Source organism: Ochotona princeps, chromosome 6 (genome assembly GCF_030435755.1).
Source record: "Ochotona princeps isolate mOchPri1 chromosome 6, mOchPri1.hap1, whole genome shotgun sequence".
Lineage (NCBI taxonomy): Eukaryota > Metazoa > Chordata > Mammalia > Lagomorpha > Ochotonidae > Ochotona > Ochotona princeps.
The window spans coordinates 36,544,519-36,561,430 of NC_080837.1; the positions used below are offsets into that span (position 1 = coordinate 36,544,519).

At 59.8% G+C, this 16,912-nt stretch overlaps 2 protein-coding genes across 3 annotated transcripts; both read right to left on the bottom strand.

The window, feature by feature from the left end:
* Positions 1-52: 52 nt before the first annotated feature.
* On the bottom strand, positions 53-16,518 carry PLA2G4B (phospholipase A2 group IVB). Its single transcript, XM_058665289.1, has 20 exons — positions 16,300-16,518; positions 6,890-6,962; positions 6,484-6,620; positions 6,241-6,372; positions 5,852-5,892; positions 5,699-5,741; positions 5,347-5,401; positions 4,948-5,078; positions 4,731-4,814; positions 4,534-4,571; positions 3,784-3,919; positions 2,885-3,021; positions 2,480-2,702; positions 2,285-2,402; positions 2,055-2,192; positions 1,864-1,968; positions 1,572-1,751; positions 1,202-1,368; positions 657-843; positions 53-580 (listed from the first exon to the last, which is right to left on the bottom strand). Exons 1-20 carry the CDS (start codon positions 16,516-16,518, stop codon positions 369-371), a joined length of 2,556 nt encoding a protein of 851 aa, XP_058521272.1. The 3' UTR covers positions 53-368.
* On the bottom strand, positions 8,848-15,899 carry JMJD7 (jumonji domain containing 7). Of its 2 annotated transcripts, XM_004578155.2 has the most exons (8): positions 15,783-15,899; positions 11,210-11,363; positions 10,880-11,133; positions 10,549-10,605; positions 10,032-10,127; positions 9,820-9,896; positions 9,478-9,637; positions 8,848-9,353 (listed from the first exon to the last, which is right to left on the bottom strand). In XM_004578155.2, exons 1-8 carry the CDS (start codon positions 15,844-15,846, stop codon positions 9,265-9,267), a joined length of 951 nt encoding a protein of 316 aa, XP_004578212.2. In that variant the 5' UTR covers positions 15,847-15,899; the 3' UTR covers positions 8,848-9,264. The 2 variants fall into 2 exon arrangements, with proteins under 2 accessions (XP_004578212.2, XP_058521994.1); XM_058666011.1 differs by lacking the exon at positions 10,549-10,605.
* Positions 16,519-16,912: the final 394 nt, after the last annotated feature.

Below are 16,912 nucleotides of genomic sequence, written 5' to 3' on the forward strand. Positions count from 1 at the left end.
GGACCTAGGGAGATATTTTGTTCTGCTTTTTAAATCCAACCTGGCCAATGTGTACCTGGAAGGACCTGCAGCAATGACCGAGTCTCAGCAGCACCTTAGCCCTGAAGGCCTCTGTAATGTCCAAAGTTTCCCCAGCCTCCCTACAGTGTGGAAGGGAAAATGACCACAGCTCACAAGCAGCAGTCTGCTCTGTGTGCTGGCTGAACCCAAGCCAGAAACCCTCCCATGCTCAGTGTCCTGCCAGGTCAGGCCCCAGTCCTTCTGCCGCCAGTCTCCAACTCGGACTCAGCCAGGGCTGCGGCTGGTGTTGGCTCGGTGTGTGCACAGGCCTGGCTGGTGCCGACCCAGAGCTGGATCGGGGTCCGCCCTCACTGGGGTCTGTGCTGCTGCCTGCGCTGCACGGCCTGACGCAGGGTGTCCAGCAACTGCTCACGATTGTTGCACACATTGTAGTGCGTGAGGCGCAGCAGCTTGTCGGCATCCTCCTCGCTATAGGTCACTTGCGTGTAGTGGTACGGTGAGTCAGATGGGGACAGGTTCACTTCACCCGCGGCTGCTTCCTCGGGTGTCCGCCGGACACCTGTGGACAGAGCGCAGACAGGCATGGAGGGGATGCATGCATCACCCCTCCAGAGGAGCAAGGGGGCGGGACTCACCAGGGGCTGAGTGCTCCCTGAAGGAGGTGTTGACCAGAGGGAAGTGTAGCACTACAGGGGCCTCAGGCTGGTCGGGGGCAACAAAGAGGTGGCACTCCTGCGGCTGGCGCTCCTGCTCTGGGCTGGGTGTGATGGGTGGGAACGGGATGCCCTGCTCCTGGCAGAACCGGCCCAGGAGCTGCAGCTGCTGCAAGTGCAGAGATGTCAGTGTGTACCCCAGGGTCGGCCATGAACATGGTCAGACTCCAGGGCTCCTCCAGGGAGTCAGGCCAACCTTGAATAAAGGTCCTAACCCTGAGAGTTCTAGGCTGTTGTGCCTTTGGGAGAGCGGAACGGGGATGGGGTGAGAATTCTCAAAGGCCAAGCCCTCCTTAGGTGCAGCAAAGGCAGCCCCAGGACCAAAGCTGCTCGGCATGGCAGGCTGCGGGGAGCTGACCCACCCTGTATGTTGAGCCACCAAGGCAGTTCCCAAGAGAAGCTGGACCACCCCTGGACCTCTCAACTCATCTCCCCAGGGCACAGGGGCCTGTGTGGTGTCACCCCACCTGAAAGGCACCCTGAAGGTTGTAGTCCAGTGAAAGGATGAGGTCCACGTCCCGGGTGGGCTTCAGGAGGGGTGGGCAGCTGGTATTGATGAGGTAGCCGACATCCAGCAGGCAAAGGTGGGGTTCTGCGGGTGTCAGCTGGTTGGGGAGCCCGTCCAGCTTCGTGGCTGCAGAAGTTCAGGGGGACGGGCATCAGTTGCCTGAGCAAAAAATGGGCACAATGGCCTCGGGCCCCTGCTTGTTTCCTGCCACGTCATCACCCCAGGACCCACAGTCAAAGGAAGAGAGCCCAGCAGGGGACAGGAAGGGCCTGTTCTACAGAGCCAAGATTTGGGCTGCTATGGGGAGACCTGGGGTGAGAAGCAGGTACCTTTCCAGGCGGAGAAGTGAGGGTGCTGGAAGTAGTCCTTATGGAAATGCAGGCCGCGCAGGAAATTATGGGTGGCTTGGGCAAGGGGGCGCTTGCTCAGGAGGTCGGTGAAAAACCCAGCGATACGGCCGGCTGCTGAGGGTGGCTCCTCTATCTTCAGGAAGGGAACCTGCTCCTTGTCTGTACAGGAGAGCAAGAGTTGGGGGGGGGGGGACTCCCACACCTTTACCTGGGCCTCCATGGTGACCCATCGTGGGAAATGGTCAGGACCCACGGGAGCCCAAGCACATACCGAGGCTGGCGCGGTGCTGGGCCCAGCGGTCCCAGAACTCACCGGGCTCCGAGGCCCAGTACAAGCTGTCCTGCAGGCTGGCAGCATACAGATTGCTCCAGATCCCTAAGGACAGACCCATCCTGTCAGAGCCCATCCGGGAGCCCCACCCTTGCCCTAGCCCCCTCTCTTGCTGCCCAGCCACCCCTCACCTTCCAGGAAGCAGATGCGGGACTCGGGGAGCCTCCTCACCAGCCGCCCCATGAAGAACTCGGAGCCAAAGAGCTCGGAGGGGATGAAGGCCCCGTACTTGGGGAAGCCGACCTCGTAGGGGGAGAACTCACACCATTCTGGGGAGGTGGGAAGGCCATGTCCTTAGCCTCAAGGTCCAAACCCCCCCCCAAATCTCCCACCTTCCCTTGAGTGGCTCTCTCCCACTCACCCCCAAATTCAAAGGTGGTCAGGCTCTGCTCCTTGGTGTTGAGGGCACAGTAGATGGGCAGAGGGTTCTGGCCCTGACTCAGGGCCTCCCGTTGGTCCGAGAGCTTGTGTTCCCGGGGCTGGGGAAAGATGGAGCCCTGAGCCCCCTGGCTTCTGGCACTGGGGCCCAGGCGCCCCCCAGCCCGGCCCCCAGCACCTGGCCATGCAACAGTGCCTCATTGATGAGGGCCCACAGGTTGGTGAAGCAGGACGGGTAGCCTGAGTGGGTACGCTCGGCCAACTCCTGCCGGTACCGCTGCAGCTGGCTAGGCGCCAGCACGCCCAGCTTGCTTTTGGTCACCTGGCTCTTCAGCAAGTCTGTGGGCCCCGCCAGGTCCTTCTGGGACCACTCAGGGTCCTCGTAGAGGGTGGCCAGGGCCCTGAGGAAGGAGAACCCAGGCTAGGCAGGCTGTCACTGCAGGCCCCTTTGGGGGCCTTCCAGAACAGCAGCCTGGCTGACCCTCCCAGGACCCGTGCTGCACACCCTCTCACTGCCTGCAGCCACTCAGAGGTCTGCCAGCTGGCACCAGCCCCCAATCCCACACTCCAACCCACAGCTTACCAGGTGGAGCCTGAGGCCCCTGTGATGTAGGAGACACAATCCAAGAGGCCCAGCTCTTGCAGGCCAGCCAGCTGACCATACAGGGAAGTCATAGCCCGGATGCCACCTCCAGTGGCCATAACAGCTACCACTGGGACCTGGAGTTGGGGAACAGCCCCGGGAGAAGGGCAAGCAGCAAGTCAAGTTCACTCAGCTCACCCAACAGCTGGGGCCAGTCCAGGTCCGCCTGGGGACAGGCACTTGGTGAACTAGAGGGGACACTCCCGGGGATGTCCACATCACACCACAGTGCCTGCATGTGAGGCCCAGATTTCTGCTAATGTACACCCTGAGAGGCAGCAGGCAGTGGGAGCTGGGGTCCTACCCCCAGTGTGGGAGATACAGACTGAATTTTGGCTCTATAGCCATTTGCAGAGTGAGCTAGTGAATGGATCAGCCAGACTTTGTGGTCGGGCATGTGGCGTTGTGACACCTCCAGGAAAGCAGCCCACTCAGGAGCAGGCCTCATCTCCTGGGCCTTGGCCCCAGTGAGGCTGCTGGTCACTTTCTGGAAGCCCTGAAACTACCTTGGAAGCATCCCCACTTGCCTGGAACCCTGAGGACCAGCAGGCCGCCTCAGACAAGGGGACCATAGCACCGATCACTCAGGGCAGGGCCAGTCTCAAAACCTGGGCAGGCTTGGCACCCCCATCTGCAAGCTCCACACCTCCCTGCTCAGCACCCACCTTGCTCCCGATTACGTGGACAGAGGGGAGCGGAGCAGGGCTGGGCAGCCAGGAGGCAGCTGCAAGCCCGGGTCAGTGCTGGTTCGGGCCTGGTTACAGCACAAGAGGTGTCAAGTACAGTCCTGGGCAAGTCTGGGATAACCCCCAATCCACAACCCAGCACAGCTCCCAGACCTCATCCTCCTGCAGGTCTCTGTCCAGCTGCAGCACCTCTTTCAGGGCCTTGGCCACCACCTGCTTCCGCCTGCTCAGGAAGGCCTGCTCCTCTGTGCACAGCCCGCAGCCCAGCCGCACAGCCAGCTCCTTAGGCCTGAGCAAGAAAGAACACCAGGCAGTTCCGGGCCCCTCTGGCCTGAATAGCCCATGGTGCTGTTGCCTCTCCCCTTGCCCTAACTGTGTGTCTTGAGACCTTTAGTGTGATACCTGCGGGGCCTAGACACCCCAAGGATGCGCAGGGAGCACAGCAAAGCCAAGGCAGCAGGGGAGGCCACAGCAGATCAGGGTGGGGGAGGCTTTGTGGGTACCAGGTGCACTCGGGCCTGCAGGACCTGTGAGGCCCACTGCCATCAACTCCAGAAAAGATAGAAGGACAGGAATGTGAAAACAATGGTACCACCCTGTGTGGGGTGACTTGGCGATGGAGGCCAGCTGAGGCCCACCTTAGCAAGAGCACGGCCTCCCCTCGCAGTGCTGGTGCCCCTCCCACTTGCTTTTCCTAGCAGAGTTATTTACTAAGTGCTCCCCCACCCAGGGCTGGACACACAGCCCTCCTGCAAAGCCAAGTGGGGGCCAAGTCCTAGGAAGCCCACCAGGACACGCTGAGCTCTCTCCCCCACACCTCCTGCACCACCCCAGTGGCTGCTGCCAATCTCCTCTCCCCCATCCGCCACCACCCTATTTGTCCAATTCACCCCTGCTTCTTACCCTGCCTCTTTCTTCAGCTCCACCCTCATCAGGGGCTCCTGAAACCACAAATGTCCCTGTCACAGGGGCTGTTCCCACTCCACCCACCATATTCCTTCAGCCCCACCTCAGGGCCTGCCCCTTGGCACTTGTCCAGAACACAGCTCATGCAGCAAGGTGGGCCACTGAAGCAGGACGGTCCCAGCCCCCCTGCCTACCTGGGACGTGGGGAAGACTAGCCGCACCACTTGGCCAGAGGGCAGGGCCCTCAGGGGTACCTTCAGCTGCTCCTGGAGGGCCCCCTGCAGAGAACAGAGGAAATGGCCCCTCTCCTGGCACACACCAGCCCATCTCCCTCCGGATCCTCCTGTTGGCAGGGAGAGGAGTGGGAGCCAGGGCTGGGACTGGGGTTGGGGAAGGAGCAAGGCCCCATACCTGTAAATGAATGCTCAGCTCCTGCTCCCAGTAGGCAGGGCAGTGGAAGTGAAAGGGCCCAGAGCCCACGGAGGCCACCTGTGGACTCTCACAGGCTCCAGGGACTACCAGCTGAACTCTGCCTTCCAACCCTGGGGACAGAAACAAGAGCTGAAGCCAGGAATGGGCTTTCTGCCCAAGGAAACCCCATCTTGTCAGAGGAACTTAGAGGTGACACCCCACCACAGTACCTCTGTGAAGGGCTTCAGGGAGACCCAGGCAGCTGCACCACACCTTGCTCCTGCTGTTGGCATCTCAGGGCCATTTGTGCGAGGTTCCCCCCACCACAGCCCGCTCAGAGTAGGGGATGGGTGAACAGGCCAAGGGACCCAGGCGCTGTTGCACTAGTTGGGGACTTACCAGTCTGGTCCCCCGTGTCTTCCAGGCGCACATGCAGGCAGGACAGCTCCCGCGCCTGAGTCAACAGTCGAGCCCTCAGACGCCAGCAGCCCTGTCCCGGCACCTGCATCCACCCTCACACCCTTTCCTGCTCCTCATGGCTTTGGCCACAGGTCATGAAGCACCTGCTCAAGACTATGTTCCCTCCCTCAGGAACCACACTCTGGGCACCCTAACCACAAAACTCAACTAGCCCAGGGGTCCAAGCTTCAGGCCCAGAGAGAAGGGTAAGCAAATGGCGAGGGCCAAGGTGGCAAGAGGACAAGGTGGCGAGGGGTCCCAGTCCTGTCTGTGGAGCGCGAGCCTGACTTACCACCAGGATGTTGTTGCTGGCTAGCTGCTCGGCACAGTCTGTCCTAGAACAGGCCCCCACACGCTCAGCATCAGCCCAGGTGTCCCGGCTCCCCCAACTGCCCGAGGTCCTCCACACGCCCCCCTCTCCCGCCAGTTCTGTCCACAGACTCACAGACTCTGAAGCCGAAATTCTACTTCCAGTCGCTCTGCACCCTGGGGAGAGGGAAGCAAGCAAGGAATTGAGGTGTGAGCTCAAGGTGCAAGCATGCCACCCTGTGTGTCTGTGCACAGGCATGTAGACCCCTACCCAGATACCAGAGAGGGCTGATGGGGAGAGGCCATAGTGCAGCCTAGACCACCCTGCTCCTGTGCCTTGGGCTGCTCCCAGAACATACTGCCCTTTGGCTCACAGGCCAAGAAGGCAACCTGGGGTAGGGACTGCTTTTGGGTGGATCACAGTCCTGGATTGTCAAGGCCTCCGCCATGCTGGGAAACCTAGACCAATGGCTGGAGAGCAGGGCTGTGCTCCCCTTTCCACTGGCTAACCCAATGAGGCCTTACCTGGGCGCACAGTGAGAAGCTCTCCCGCTGGAAGTCACCAGGCCGCAGAGTTCCCACGTCAAACAGCACTGACAATACGGCGTCATCTTGGGTCAACAGGTCCTGATCAAAGACCCTCAGTTCCAGAATGTTCTGGAAAGAAGTAGGGGGCAAACACATGGCCAAGAGGGATCAGGTGGGAAGCTGGGCTGGGCGTAGCCAGGAAGCAGGGGCTGGGGGTAGCGCTGGCTCTGCCCGGCCCACCTTTAGCTGGCTGTGGATTCGGAAGTGAAAGCTCTGATTCCAGACGGGGCTTCTGCTGTTTTTCACTGTACGCGTCTGGAGCCTGTGGCTGCAGGCCATGGGCAGCCAGAGGGTGACATAATAGTCAGAGGGAGTCACTGCCGGGATGAGGAAGGTGTGTTCAGCAGTGACCAAGAACCCTGTCTGTCCAGCTCCTGCAGCCCTGGCAACGCCCTCTTTTTCTCCCACAACCCCAAGATCAGCGTACAACAGGGCTGGGTCCCTACTGTCCCCTTGTTCCCAGAACCTCCAGCCAGCCCCGTCTGCTTCTGGCTCTGGCCCCGTGGGAACCTAGCAGCAGTGCCTTCCTCCTCCTACTCCTCCCCCACCTCCACCAGCATGGGGCCCAAGGGAAGCTCACGCTCACCCAGGTCCTTGGAAGGCAGCCCATGGGCCTGTAGGACACGAACAGTGAGCAAACAGCTCCCGGGCACCTTGGCCTGTACAGGGAGAGGGGAGGGTTTGCCATAGGCTGCCACAGGGTGGGGGTAAAGGGACTATGATGGCAGCCTGGTGGCTAAATCCAAACCACAAGGGCCAGGCCCACTCAGCCCAGCTTGCCCTCCACCCCAGCAGAATGTGCTGTCAACGGGAGCTATGGCACCAGGCCACCAGCCAGCATTCACACACACTCTGGGCCAGATGTGTCACACATCAGCCACCAGGCACTGATGGCAATCAAGCCCATGAGGAAACTGGGGCACAGAAGTTAAGCCATCCAGTACCCAAAGGAGAGGCAGTGCCAAGACACCCTACTTGATTCTTCTCCCTGAACGAGGGGCATCCTACTATCACAGTCTGTGTCACGGCTCACCAGCTTGGGGCCGCAGGGGCAGCCCCTCAGGAGAGGCACCTCAGGTTCCTGGGCAGCTCCCTGGCCTCCCCACCGCTGGTTAGGCCAGCCCAGAAGTGGGCTCTCTGCTGCAGCAGGGGGCAGCAGTGACCAGTTCTGACTACCCCTAGACTGGTAAGTTCTGTGGCTCCTAGAGCTGGGTTGGGTCTGACCCCCACACAGCTCTCTCCAGCCCTAAGCCTCATGGGGCGGCTGGCTGGGCTGGGCTGGGCTGGGCTGGGCTAGGCAGGGAAGGGGAGACCTAGGCCACAGGTTCTGCCTCTAGGATAGAGCTCCTAGGGTTAGGGGCAGAGCTAGGGATGATCAGCCATCTGCACCAGCTCTGGGGCATCCCTACCCCAAGCAGCCACCAGCCTCTCCCTCCCTCCTGGCACCATAACAGCCGCTGGGAGCCCAAGTTCCCAGGACCCAAAGCCAGTCCCAGGGAGCTCTGTGCCCTCATTCCCAGGGCAGAGAGAGCTCAAGTCAGTCCCTTCCACCAGGCTCTGCCTGCCCCTGGCTTCTGCCCATTGCCCTGGCCTCCGCAGGTTTTCTACCACACCAAGTGACCGGACCCAGTGCCCCACAGGGCCCTACCAGAGCCATGAGGCCGAGTCCTCAGGAGCAGCGATGACAGGTGGTGGCCGCAGGGCCGCGGCTGTCAACTTTTTAACCCCAAGCTGAATGTCCCAGTTGGCATTGGGCTCCTCCCTGGCCCCTCCCACTGCCACCTCCACCCCACCCAAACCTTGCACCTGCCCCTGAACCAGCCACCTGTTAGGGAAGTGAGGCACCTGAAACCTACACTCAACCCACTGACATCCTAGTGGCTCCCTGCAAGACCTGCTTGGTCCAGTCAGGGGCACAGGCCTGCCCCGCCCAGCCCTGATTCAGAGCACGGGGTCCAGGGATAGGAGGCCGCAGAGCAGCCATGGACCAAAGAGCCTGGAGGTGGACCTTTCGCAACTCCCCCAGTGCCAGTAGAACAGGAATGCCCGGTCTATGCCGAAAGGCTTGGCCAATCCAAGGGAACCACTCTAGTGCCATCACCACCTAGCAAGGATATGGCTCTGGCCCATAAAACAGCCCTTCCAAGCAATGTCTGGGCAGCTGCCACTCATGGTGCTGGGTGGCCTGTGGTGAGGCTTACAAGTCAGCACGCGAAGGTGAGGGTGGGGGCTGTTCACCTCCAGGGGCCGGGTGGGCCAAGGCCCCTGCTTGAGCGGCCAGCCTCTGTACGTAGGGAACATGCTTGTGGGAGAAACTGGGGTAGAGTGGTCACTTGGGTCAGAGCCGACCAGCTGCTCAAGGAAAGTTGGAGCCAGGAGCTGCCTCTGTGGTCCTGAGCCACTGGGTATGGCCGGCAGGACTGTAAGACTGAGGCCTGGGCTAGCCTGCCCTGAGGAGGGTTTGGGCAGTGGGCCCCAGGACTGAATCTATTCCCCCCAACTCTGGCCCCATCCCTGAGTAGGGTCACTCCATGGGAGCATCGCAATGTGTGAATCAGGGCAGCTTTTATTGAATACTTCCTTGGAGCCGCCACGCAGGGCTCCCAGATGCCATCTCCGTGCAACAGCCCTGGGGGCACAACCGTCATTAGCTGAGTCTACACCCTGGCGGGGCCTGAGAAGCCAATGAGTACTGACTCACCCGGATCATCAATGGCACCTCCTCAGCTGTGTGCCAACTTCCTGGAGACCCTCGCTCAGCCTCCTGACCCCACCCCGAAGTCCTCCAAGCCCAAGTTCAGCACAGTAGACCCTGAGCCTATAGCCGGCACAGCCCCGACCTCCAGGTCTTGACACTGATGCTGACCCTGCCCAAGAGGGGCTTGGCCTACCCACTCCTCGCCCCCACATTATCCCTTCAGTCCCTCTAGTCGTTCTGGCACAGTGTAGGGCCACGTGCCCTCAGTTGAGGCCTGATGCCCTGGTGAGGCCATCGAGCAGCTGGAAGTAACTGTACCTGAGGTCATATTCCATGTCATACCAGAAATTCACTGTGGAGAGAGGGAGGCCATGCGAGAGCTACAGCATCCACCTGGCTCCCGTAACACTCCCCAGAGCCCTGGCAGGGCCTGTCCACCCCCTCCCCTGCCTCTCACCGGCCCAGGCCCTCCTCACCAGCAATACAGCCGTGGGACTGCTGGACATGGTGGAACCACAGAGCTGGCAGGTAAAGCATCTCACCAGCCCGCACGGTGCAGTGAAGAGCCTGTGCCTGGCTGTAACTGGGGAACCGGGCCAGGTCTGGGGCCAAGGGGTCCAGTGGGATCCAGGGTACCTGGAGACACAGCAGACACATCAGGGAGCAGGCCCTCCAGCCCGCACCTTCAAAGTATGAACAGCAGGGGATGCTGTCAAGGGAAACGCCACCTCCCCAGGCCTTCTTTGCTTCCTCCCGGAAGGGAAAGCCCAGTCCTTGCCCTTCTCTCCGGCACCAAGGCCCAGCAACAGAACACACACCTTCTCCATGGCCACTTCATCCACCACGTTGAAGGTGCCCTCTTCAGTTAGCTGGTAGGTAGCCGGCGTGTACAGCTCTGAGGCCCCAAGAGATGTGGGAGACCTTGGAGGGAGTGGAACGGCCCTGGCCTCGCCAGTCAGCCCACCCTCTCGGTAGAGGGGCAAGAAGATTAGGAGTTGTGGTACAGAAGGGACTGGGGCCCCATCCCTACCATAGGGGATGAAGGGCCGATCGCTGGGCGGGTGCAGCAAGAAGTGCTTCTCCCCGGACAGCACGCAGTAGAGGTTCTCGTAGTGGTCTTTGTGCACTGCTGGCCCAGGCAGGTCCTGAGGGTAGGGTCGCCAGGGCAGAGCAGCCTGCCCAACCCTGCCCTGTACCCTACACCCTGGCAGTTCCAGGGATGCCAGGGAACCTGGCCACAATTCAGTGCTTGGCCCCTGAGGGGCCTACCAGATGCTTCTGCGCCTGGGGCTCATCTCCAGCAGGGGAGTGGGAGCCAACCACGAGCCCCTCATTCACCCCCTGCCCTCTCTAGCCTTCTAGATCTTGAAGATATAGTGAAGCCTGCTCTCCCCATCAATGCCATGCGTACCTGACCCGACCTTGGCTGCACAGTGACCTGAACCCCAAGAGAAGCTTCAGAAAAACTGCTTACTGAGTGCCCTACTGGCCCAACTTTGTGTCCTGTCTCCACCCCTGCCCTCTAACCCGCATCCCCAGGCACCTACAAGAGGTCACTGCAGCTGCCTCCCCAAGCCAGAAGTTCACAGCGTCAGGCATCTTTCCTGTGAGGCAAAGATTGAATGATGAGGGCCAGGCTGTGAACAGCCACCATGCAGATGCTGCAGCTCAGAGCTGAGAGCAGAGAGCCAGAGGTGCAGCCCTGTCCGCCCAGGGATGGGAGTGGAGCAGCTGCCTGCTGAAGCACAGCAGTCACGCAAAGTCATGGCTGGCTGGGGGATCTAGATGCTGAATAGGCAGCCCCTGAGCCAGGGGCTGAGTGTATGGATCCAGCGCCACCGAGAGCAGAGGATACGCAAGTAGGCTGGCCCAACTCACCCAAGGCCTCGGAGGCCCAGGGCACGTGGGGCTCCAGGTCGGGCAGCAGCTTGGGGAGCTCGGCGGGCAGGTTAGAACACTGCTTCTGCACGTAGAGGACTCCTGGGTGCCAGGCCCGGCCTTCCAGCACATCCAGCACCTGGCTGAGGGGCAGGCGACGCTCAGCTGGCATCACAAAGCGGTCCCCTCGCACAGCGTCCGCGTAGCCATCTGGGGTCACAGCCACGCTCACCTCTGTGGAACCCACTGTGGCCCTGGGGGTAGGAGGGAACACTCAGCCTCTGCCTAGGTCCCGGGGGGCCCACCTGCCCCTCCCCCAGGGGCACCCACCTCAGGTAGGGGAGGGACCACTTGTGCAGGGCTGGCCAGTGACACAGGGCGTTGCGGATGATGCAGGGCCTATTGGGGCAAACCCAGTCACGGTAGAAGCAGAGTGGGGTTGGGGGCTCATCCAGGTAGGGCACAGCAGTGGGCACACTGAGCTCTGAGAGGAGAGGGGAACAGGGGTAGGGTGGGTGAGAACTGTGTCACCCTGCTTTTCTGCATCAGGGTACCCTCCCTGAGAGGACCACAGTGCGTCACTGAGCAAGGCCCCCAGTGACCCAGGCCAACCAGGAATAGAATGAGGAAGAAGAAAGCTAACAGAGCAAGCTGAGGCACATACATTGGGGCGGGTCCCTGGGAGGCCTGCCACCCTGCAAGCCACCAAGTTGAGGTGCTCCAGAGCAAGGAGGGCCACAGCCTGGGGTGGCATTATGGAGCACCTCAGGTGACCTGATCATCTCGGGAGGCCGAGAGCCTCCGTGGGGTACCAGCTCCAACATGAAGCGCCTGGAGAACCCCACGGAGGCTGGTCTTATAGACTGTAGGGCCATGCATATGGGGCAGCTGCACAGGTGTCTACAGTGGCCCACAGCTCCCTTAACAAAGTCTCCCTCCTCCCATCACCCACTGGCCCCAAGTCTTGCAGCTGCCACCTCTCCACCTCTCAGACCTACCCCCTTCTACCCTTCTTAGGCCACTTCCTGTGGTTCCTCACTCAAATGCCATGGGGTCCAGGGCTGGCATTTTCATTTACTCATCTTTTGTTTGAAAGGCAGAGAGACAGGTGGTGAGACAGACTTCCTGTCTCAAATGCCCACAGCAGGCAGACTGGGCCAGGCCAGAGCCAGGAGCCTGCAATGCAGCCAGGTCTCTCATGTGCGTGGCAGGGAACATCCCATCACATGCATCAGCAAGAAGCTGGATTAGAAATGAAAGGCCAGGGACTTGAACCAGGCAATCTGGGAAGGGAAGTGGGGTGTTCCACAGGCAGACTTAAACACTGCACCAAACACCTGTGCTGCCAAAACTCTGGCCCAGAACATGGCTATCCAAGTCATCACTGACTCCCCCCCGTACTCAGTTCTCTCCCTAGCACGCACCTACGTATGACGTGCTGCATGTCTCACATGTGTGTAAGGGGTCTGTCTCCCTCACTGGAACCCACATGGACAGACATGCTTGCCTTGCTCACCAACCTGACCCCAGGACAAGGGCAGGAACATGTAATAGGTGCTTTAAAAATGTTTGCTGAGTGGGTCCCGGCGGCGTGGCCTAGCAGCTAAAGTCCTTGCCTTGAATGCGCCGGAATCCCATATGGGCGCTGGTTCTAATCCTGGCCGCTCCACTTCCCATCCAGCTCCCTGCTTGTGGCCTGGGAAAGCAGTTGAGGATGGCCCAATGCTTTGGGACACTGCACCCGCGTGGGAGACCCGGAAGAGGTTCCTGGTTCCCGGTTTCGGATTGGCACAGAACCGGCCGCTGCGCTCACTTGGGGAGTGAATCATTGGACAGAAGATTTTCCTCTCTGTTTCTCCTCCTCTCTGTATATCTGACTTTGTAATAAAAAGAAAAATAAATCTTTAAAAAAAAAATGTTTGCTGAGTGACTGAACCAAAGCCCAACAGCCCAGCCAAATGGCTGCTCTTCCCTCTCAAAACCAACCATTGCAAAACTGGGTCCCACCCTGTTGCGACCTGGACACAATCTGCCAGAGCACACACGCTGGTTGTCCACATTGGGCCTGAGCTACTGCTCTGGTTGGACTCCCCGGCGTCCGGCCCTTCCTGCCAGGTCTCTGCTGGATGCCCTTCTGCAGCTCACTCTCTCCCAGAGGGGCCATTCACAAGCGGCGGAGGGCTCCGCCTCGGTACCTGGGGCCTTGACCCATTTGGCAGTTACTGCTCCAAGGACCACCACAGTGGCCTTCACTCCAGGGGGCTCTGCGTTTCACGCCATGTGGCTGTCAAAAGGTCAACATCTTTAGACAAGAAACTGAGTGGGAAGACTACTGGGCACGCCCAGAATACCCAAATGAATGAACTGGTGCTTGTGTGTGCTCCCTCCACAACTGGAAGCAAGACGAGCCCCCATAGTGGGCACAGGAGTCTGTGAGGAGGGACTTTGCATGCTTTCCTGCCTGTGCTGGGGGTAGGCACACACACTTCATCCTCAGAACCCAGACTCACCTGGCACCCTGTCCCCCGCCTTCCCCTCGCCCCACCTGCCTTCTCACCTGCGTCAGTGTTGCTCGCTAAAGGGACCAGTTTACAGCTGCCTGCCCCCCTCAATGGATCCTGAGCCCAGCATGGAATGGCTACTTAATACTGGCCAAACGAATCCTTACACGGCTCTGCTGTGTGATTTCAGTGAGGAAATGACCCTCACAGCTTTCTGGACTGTACCAATGACTACCTACAGCACCTGGTGTGACGGTCGCCCAGGTGGACGGGCTATGGGACAGTCTCCACCACACACAGGGCAGCAGAGCCCCCACGTCTAAAGTGAGGGGCCTGGGAACAGAGAGACACTGCTCAGAGGGCCAGGGCCAGAAGTGGACTGCTTTCATATCACATGCCCCCCCGGCTGTACATCAGTGTGTGTGTGGTAAGCCATTTCAGAACAGAAAAACGAAGTAGGGATGGACGGAGGGGGCAATCAAGGAAGGAGAGAGGCGAAAAAGGAACAGAACCCAGGCAGAAGAGACAGGATAGCCAGGACAGTCAGCTATCGTTCTCCCAAAGCTCTGGGCACACACAGCTCGGAGCAGGCTGCTTCCTTCACGCAAGGAACCAGACCAAGAAGCTTACCACCACCTCCATATGCCTGACATTAAGAATAAAGTTTTAGAGGGCTGACATGGTGGCATAGTTAGCTCATCCTCCATCTAAGGCACTGGCATCCCATATGGACGCTGGTTCCACTCCCAGCTGCTCCACCTCCCATCCAGCTCCCTGCTTGTGGACTGGAAAAGCAGTGGAGGACGGCCCAAAACCTCAGAACCCTGCACCCATGTGGGAGACCTGGAAGAAGCTCCTGGCTTCAGATCAGCTCAGCTCCAGTGGTTGTCATTTGGGGAGTGAACCAACAGATGGAGGATCTTCCCGTCTGTCACTCCTTCTCTCTTTAAATCTGCCTTTCCAATAAAAATAAAATACATCTTTTTTCAAAGATTTTTTTTTTATTGTAAAGTCAAATATATACAGAGAGGAGGAGAGATAGACAAAAATATCTTCCGTCCGATGATTCACTCCCCAAGTGACTGCAACGACCAGTTTTACACTGATCTGAAGACAAGAGCCAAGAACTTCCTCCAGGTCTCCCACACGGGCTTCCAGGATTAGAATCGGTGCCCATATGGGATTCCAGCGCATTCAAGGTGAGGACTTTAGCCACCAGGCCATGGCACCGGGTCTCCCAAAACAAAATACATCTTAAAAAGAAAAAAAGGACTAAGGTTTTAATGGGGCTGGTGCAGTGGCCAAGGGAGTAAAATGTGAGTAAAATGTATCAGCTGCTGCCCGAGCCGTCCAGGTGCTCCAGTTCCCATTCAGCTTCCTGCTAATCATCTGGGAAAGCAGCAGAGGACGGCCCAACTCCTTGGGTCCCTGCAACTCTGTGGAGAACCAGTGGAAACTCCTGGGTTTGGCCTGGCCCAGTCCTGACCATTATCACCATTTGGAGCGGCAAGAAGTGGAAGGCTCTCTCTCTCTCCCCTCCAGAGTTTCAAAGAAATATATCTTTAAAAAAAAAAAATTATTTATTTTTATTGGAAAGTCAGATTTACAGAGAAGGAGAGACAGAAAGATCTTCTATCCGCTGGTTCACTCCCCAGTGGCCACAACGGCCGGAGCTGAGTTGAGTCGAAGCCAGGAGCCAGGAACTTCTTCCAGGCCTCCAACGCGGGTGCACGGCCCCAAGGCTTTGGGCCGTCCTCCAGCTCTTTCCCAGGCCACAAGCAGGGAGCTGGACCGCAAGCGGGGCTGCTATGATTAGAGTCGGCGCACATATGGGATCCCGAAGCATGCAAGGCTAGGACTTTAGCCAAGCTAGACTATGGTGCCGGACCCAAAATAACTTTTTTAAAAGAAACCATATTTATACATTTTCATATTCAGAGACCAGCGTTTAAGATTCCTGCAACTCCTATGAGTCCCTGGGTTCGAGTCCAGCTAATCCGCACTCTGGGGAGCAGCAGGTGATGGTTCAAGTCCTTGTTCCTGCCACCCTCCATATCTGCGGCTTCGGCCTGGCCCAGCCCGGCTGCTGTGCACATTTGGACGAGGGAACCAGAAGGGAAGGAGAGCTTTCCTCTTACTCGGCCTTTCAAACGAAACCTTAAAAACAAACCACGAAACCTGCAATGCGCGAAGGACAACTGAGCGCCCCGGCGCCGACTGGGCGCAGCACACCAGCCCCGCCCCGGCCGCGGCGTGACTGGTCACCCCGGGGAGCACGAGGGGCTGCGGGTCCAGGCCGCGGAGGCCGCACCGACCAGGGACGACCCGAGCCGGGCATCAGCCGGCCACGCGCCGAGTTGTGCAGCCCGGGAGGGACTCAGGCTCCGCGCTAATCCACTCACCGCGGGCCGCGGCCGGGAATTCTCGTAACTTGCTCCGCACGGCGCCCAGAGCCGCCTCCGCCATGACGCCGCGAGCGTCCCGCCCTGCCCGCGGGCCTTACTGCTAGGCTCCGCCCGCTCGGCGCTCCGCCCACCGCAGGCCACACCCTCAGGCTCCGCCCCGGCGGGCCCCGCCCCGCCCGGCGCCCGAGCCGCGCCGCCTCCCCTCCCCCACCCTCCGTCGCCGGGTGCCACGCTGGCCAGCATGCTGGACTTAACAAACGACTGTGTTTATTCGACAAGTTCATACATCAGTACAAACAGACACGTTAAAATCAGCCCCACCCCGCGCAGCCGGGGTCGGGGAAGCGCCGCGGCCTGGACAAAGTATAAAAGTTATAAATAAAGGGGCTTTCAAAACGGGGTCGGCGGCTGCCAGTGGCCTCAGACATGCAGAACCGGAGGGAGCGCCGGCCACAGACCTGCGGCCGGCCACGCGGGGCAGAGGGGAGGGAAAGGCGGCCACCTTCTCACGCACCTTAGCAGGAATGTAGTGTCCCCCTGGCGAAGGGCAGGCTGGGTGAGGACAGCGGAGAACCTGGGCCAGAGGGCCAGGCCCGGACCCTGCCGGAAGCAGGCTGAGGCCGGATGCGCAGAGGCCGCGTTTCCGGGCCCAGGGCTTCACCGCAGGCTGCCCATGCAGGTGGAGGTGATGGAGCCGCGTGGCGGCGGGCAGGTTGGGCTCTACCCAGTGCATGGGGCTGATGGAGCACAGCTGGAAACCCTTCAGAACCCAATTTCACCATCAATCCCTGCCAGCTGATCCAGCACGGCGGGGAAGCAAGTTTCGGCCTGAAGCTGTGGTAAGGATGCCCCAACTTACCTGGGGGTGGAGGGAGGCAGGAGGGCCCAGAGACACAGGTGCTTTGCCCAACTCCAATTACTGCCTGCTTGGTCCTACGGTTTCTACCTGCTGTGCTCCATCTCCTCCCCTTGCACCTAACAACTGCCTCTCTAGTTCTAATCTACCCTCTCACCCCTGCCACTTACCTGTCCCTCCCACCGCCTGTTTAGTGTGTCTCTTGGCCACTGCATCTCCCTCCCACCAGCCTCCACATTCAGAGCACGTGTGGGGGCACCCAGCACTCCTT

What these genes read in the sequence shown, in the direction of transcription:
- PLA2G4B (XM_058665289.1), bottom strand. Translation starts at nt 16,518, where the DNA reads ATGCACTGGGTAGAGCCCAACCTGCCCGCCGCCACGCGGCTCCATCAC. An exon ending in GAGCTGAAGAAAGAGGCAGG is followed by an intron (nt 3,920 to 4,533) that starts GTAAGAAGCAGG and finishes TTTCTTGCTCAG; the next exon opens with GCCTAAGGAGCTGGCTGTGC. An exon ending in GAGACCTGCAGGAGGATGAG is followed by an intron (nt 3,022 to 3,783) that starts GTCTGGGAGCTG and finishes CCCCAACTCCAG; the next exon opens with GTCCCAGTGGTAGCTGTTAT.
- JMJD7 (XM_004578155.2), bottom strand. Translation starts at nt 15,846, where the DNA reads ATGGCGGAGGCGGCTCTGGGCGCCGTGCGGAGCAAGTTACGAGAATTC. An exon ending in GGCAGCTGCAGTGACCTCTT is followed by an intron (nt 10,128 to 10,548) that starts GTAGGTGCCTGG and finishes CTGGGCCAGCAG; the next exon opens with TGCACAAAGACCACTACGAG. An exon ending in GTCCCACGGCTGTATTGCTG is followed by an intron (nt 9,354 to 9,477) that starts GTGAGGAGGGCC and finishes CTCTCTCCACAG; the next exon opens with TGAATTTCTGGTATGACATG.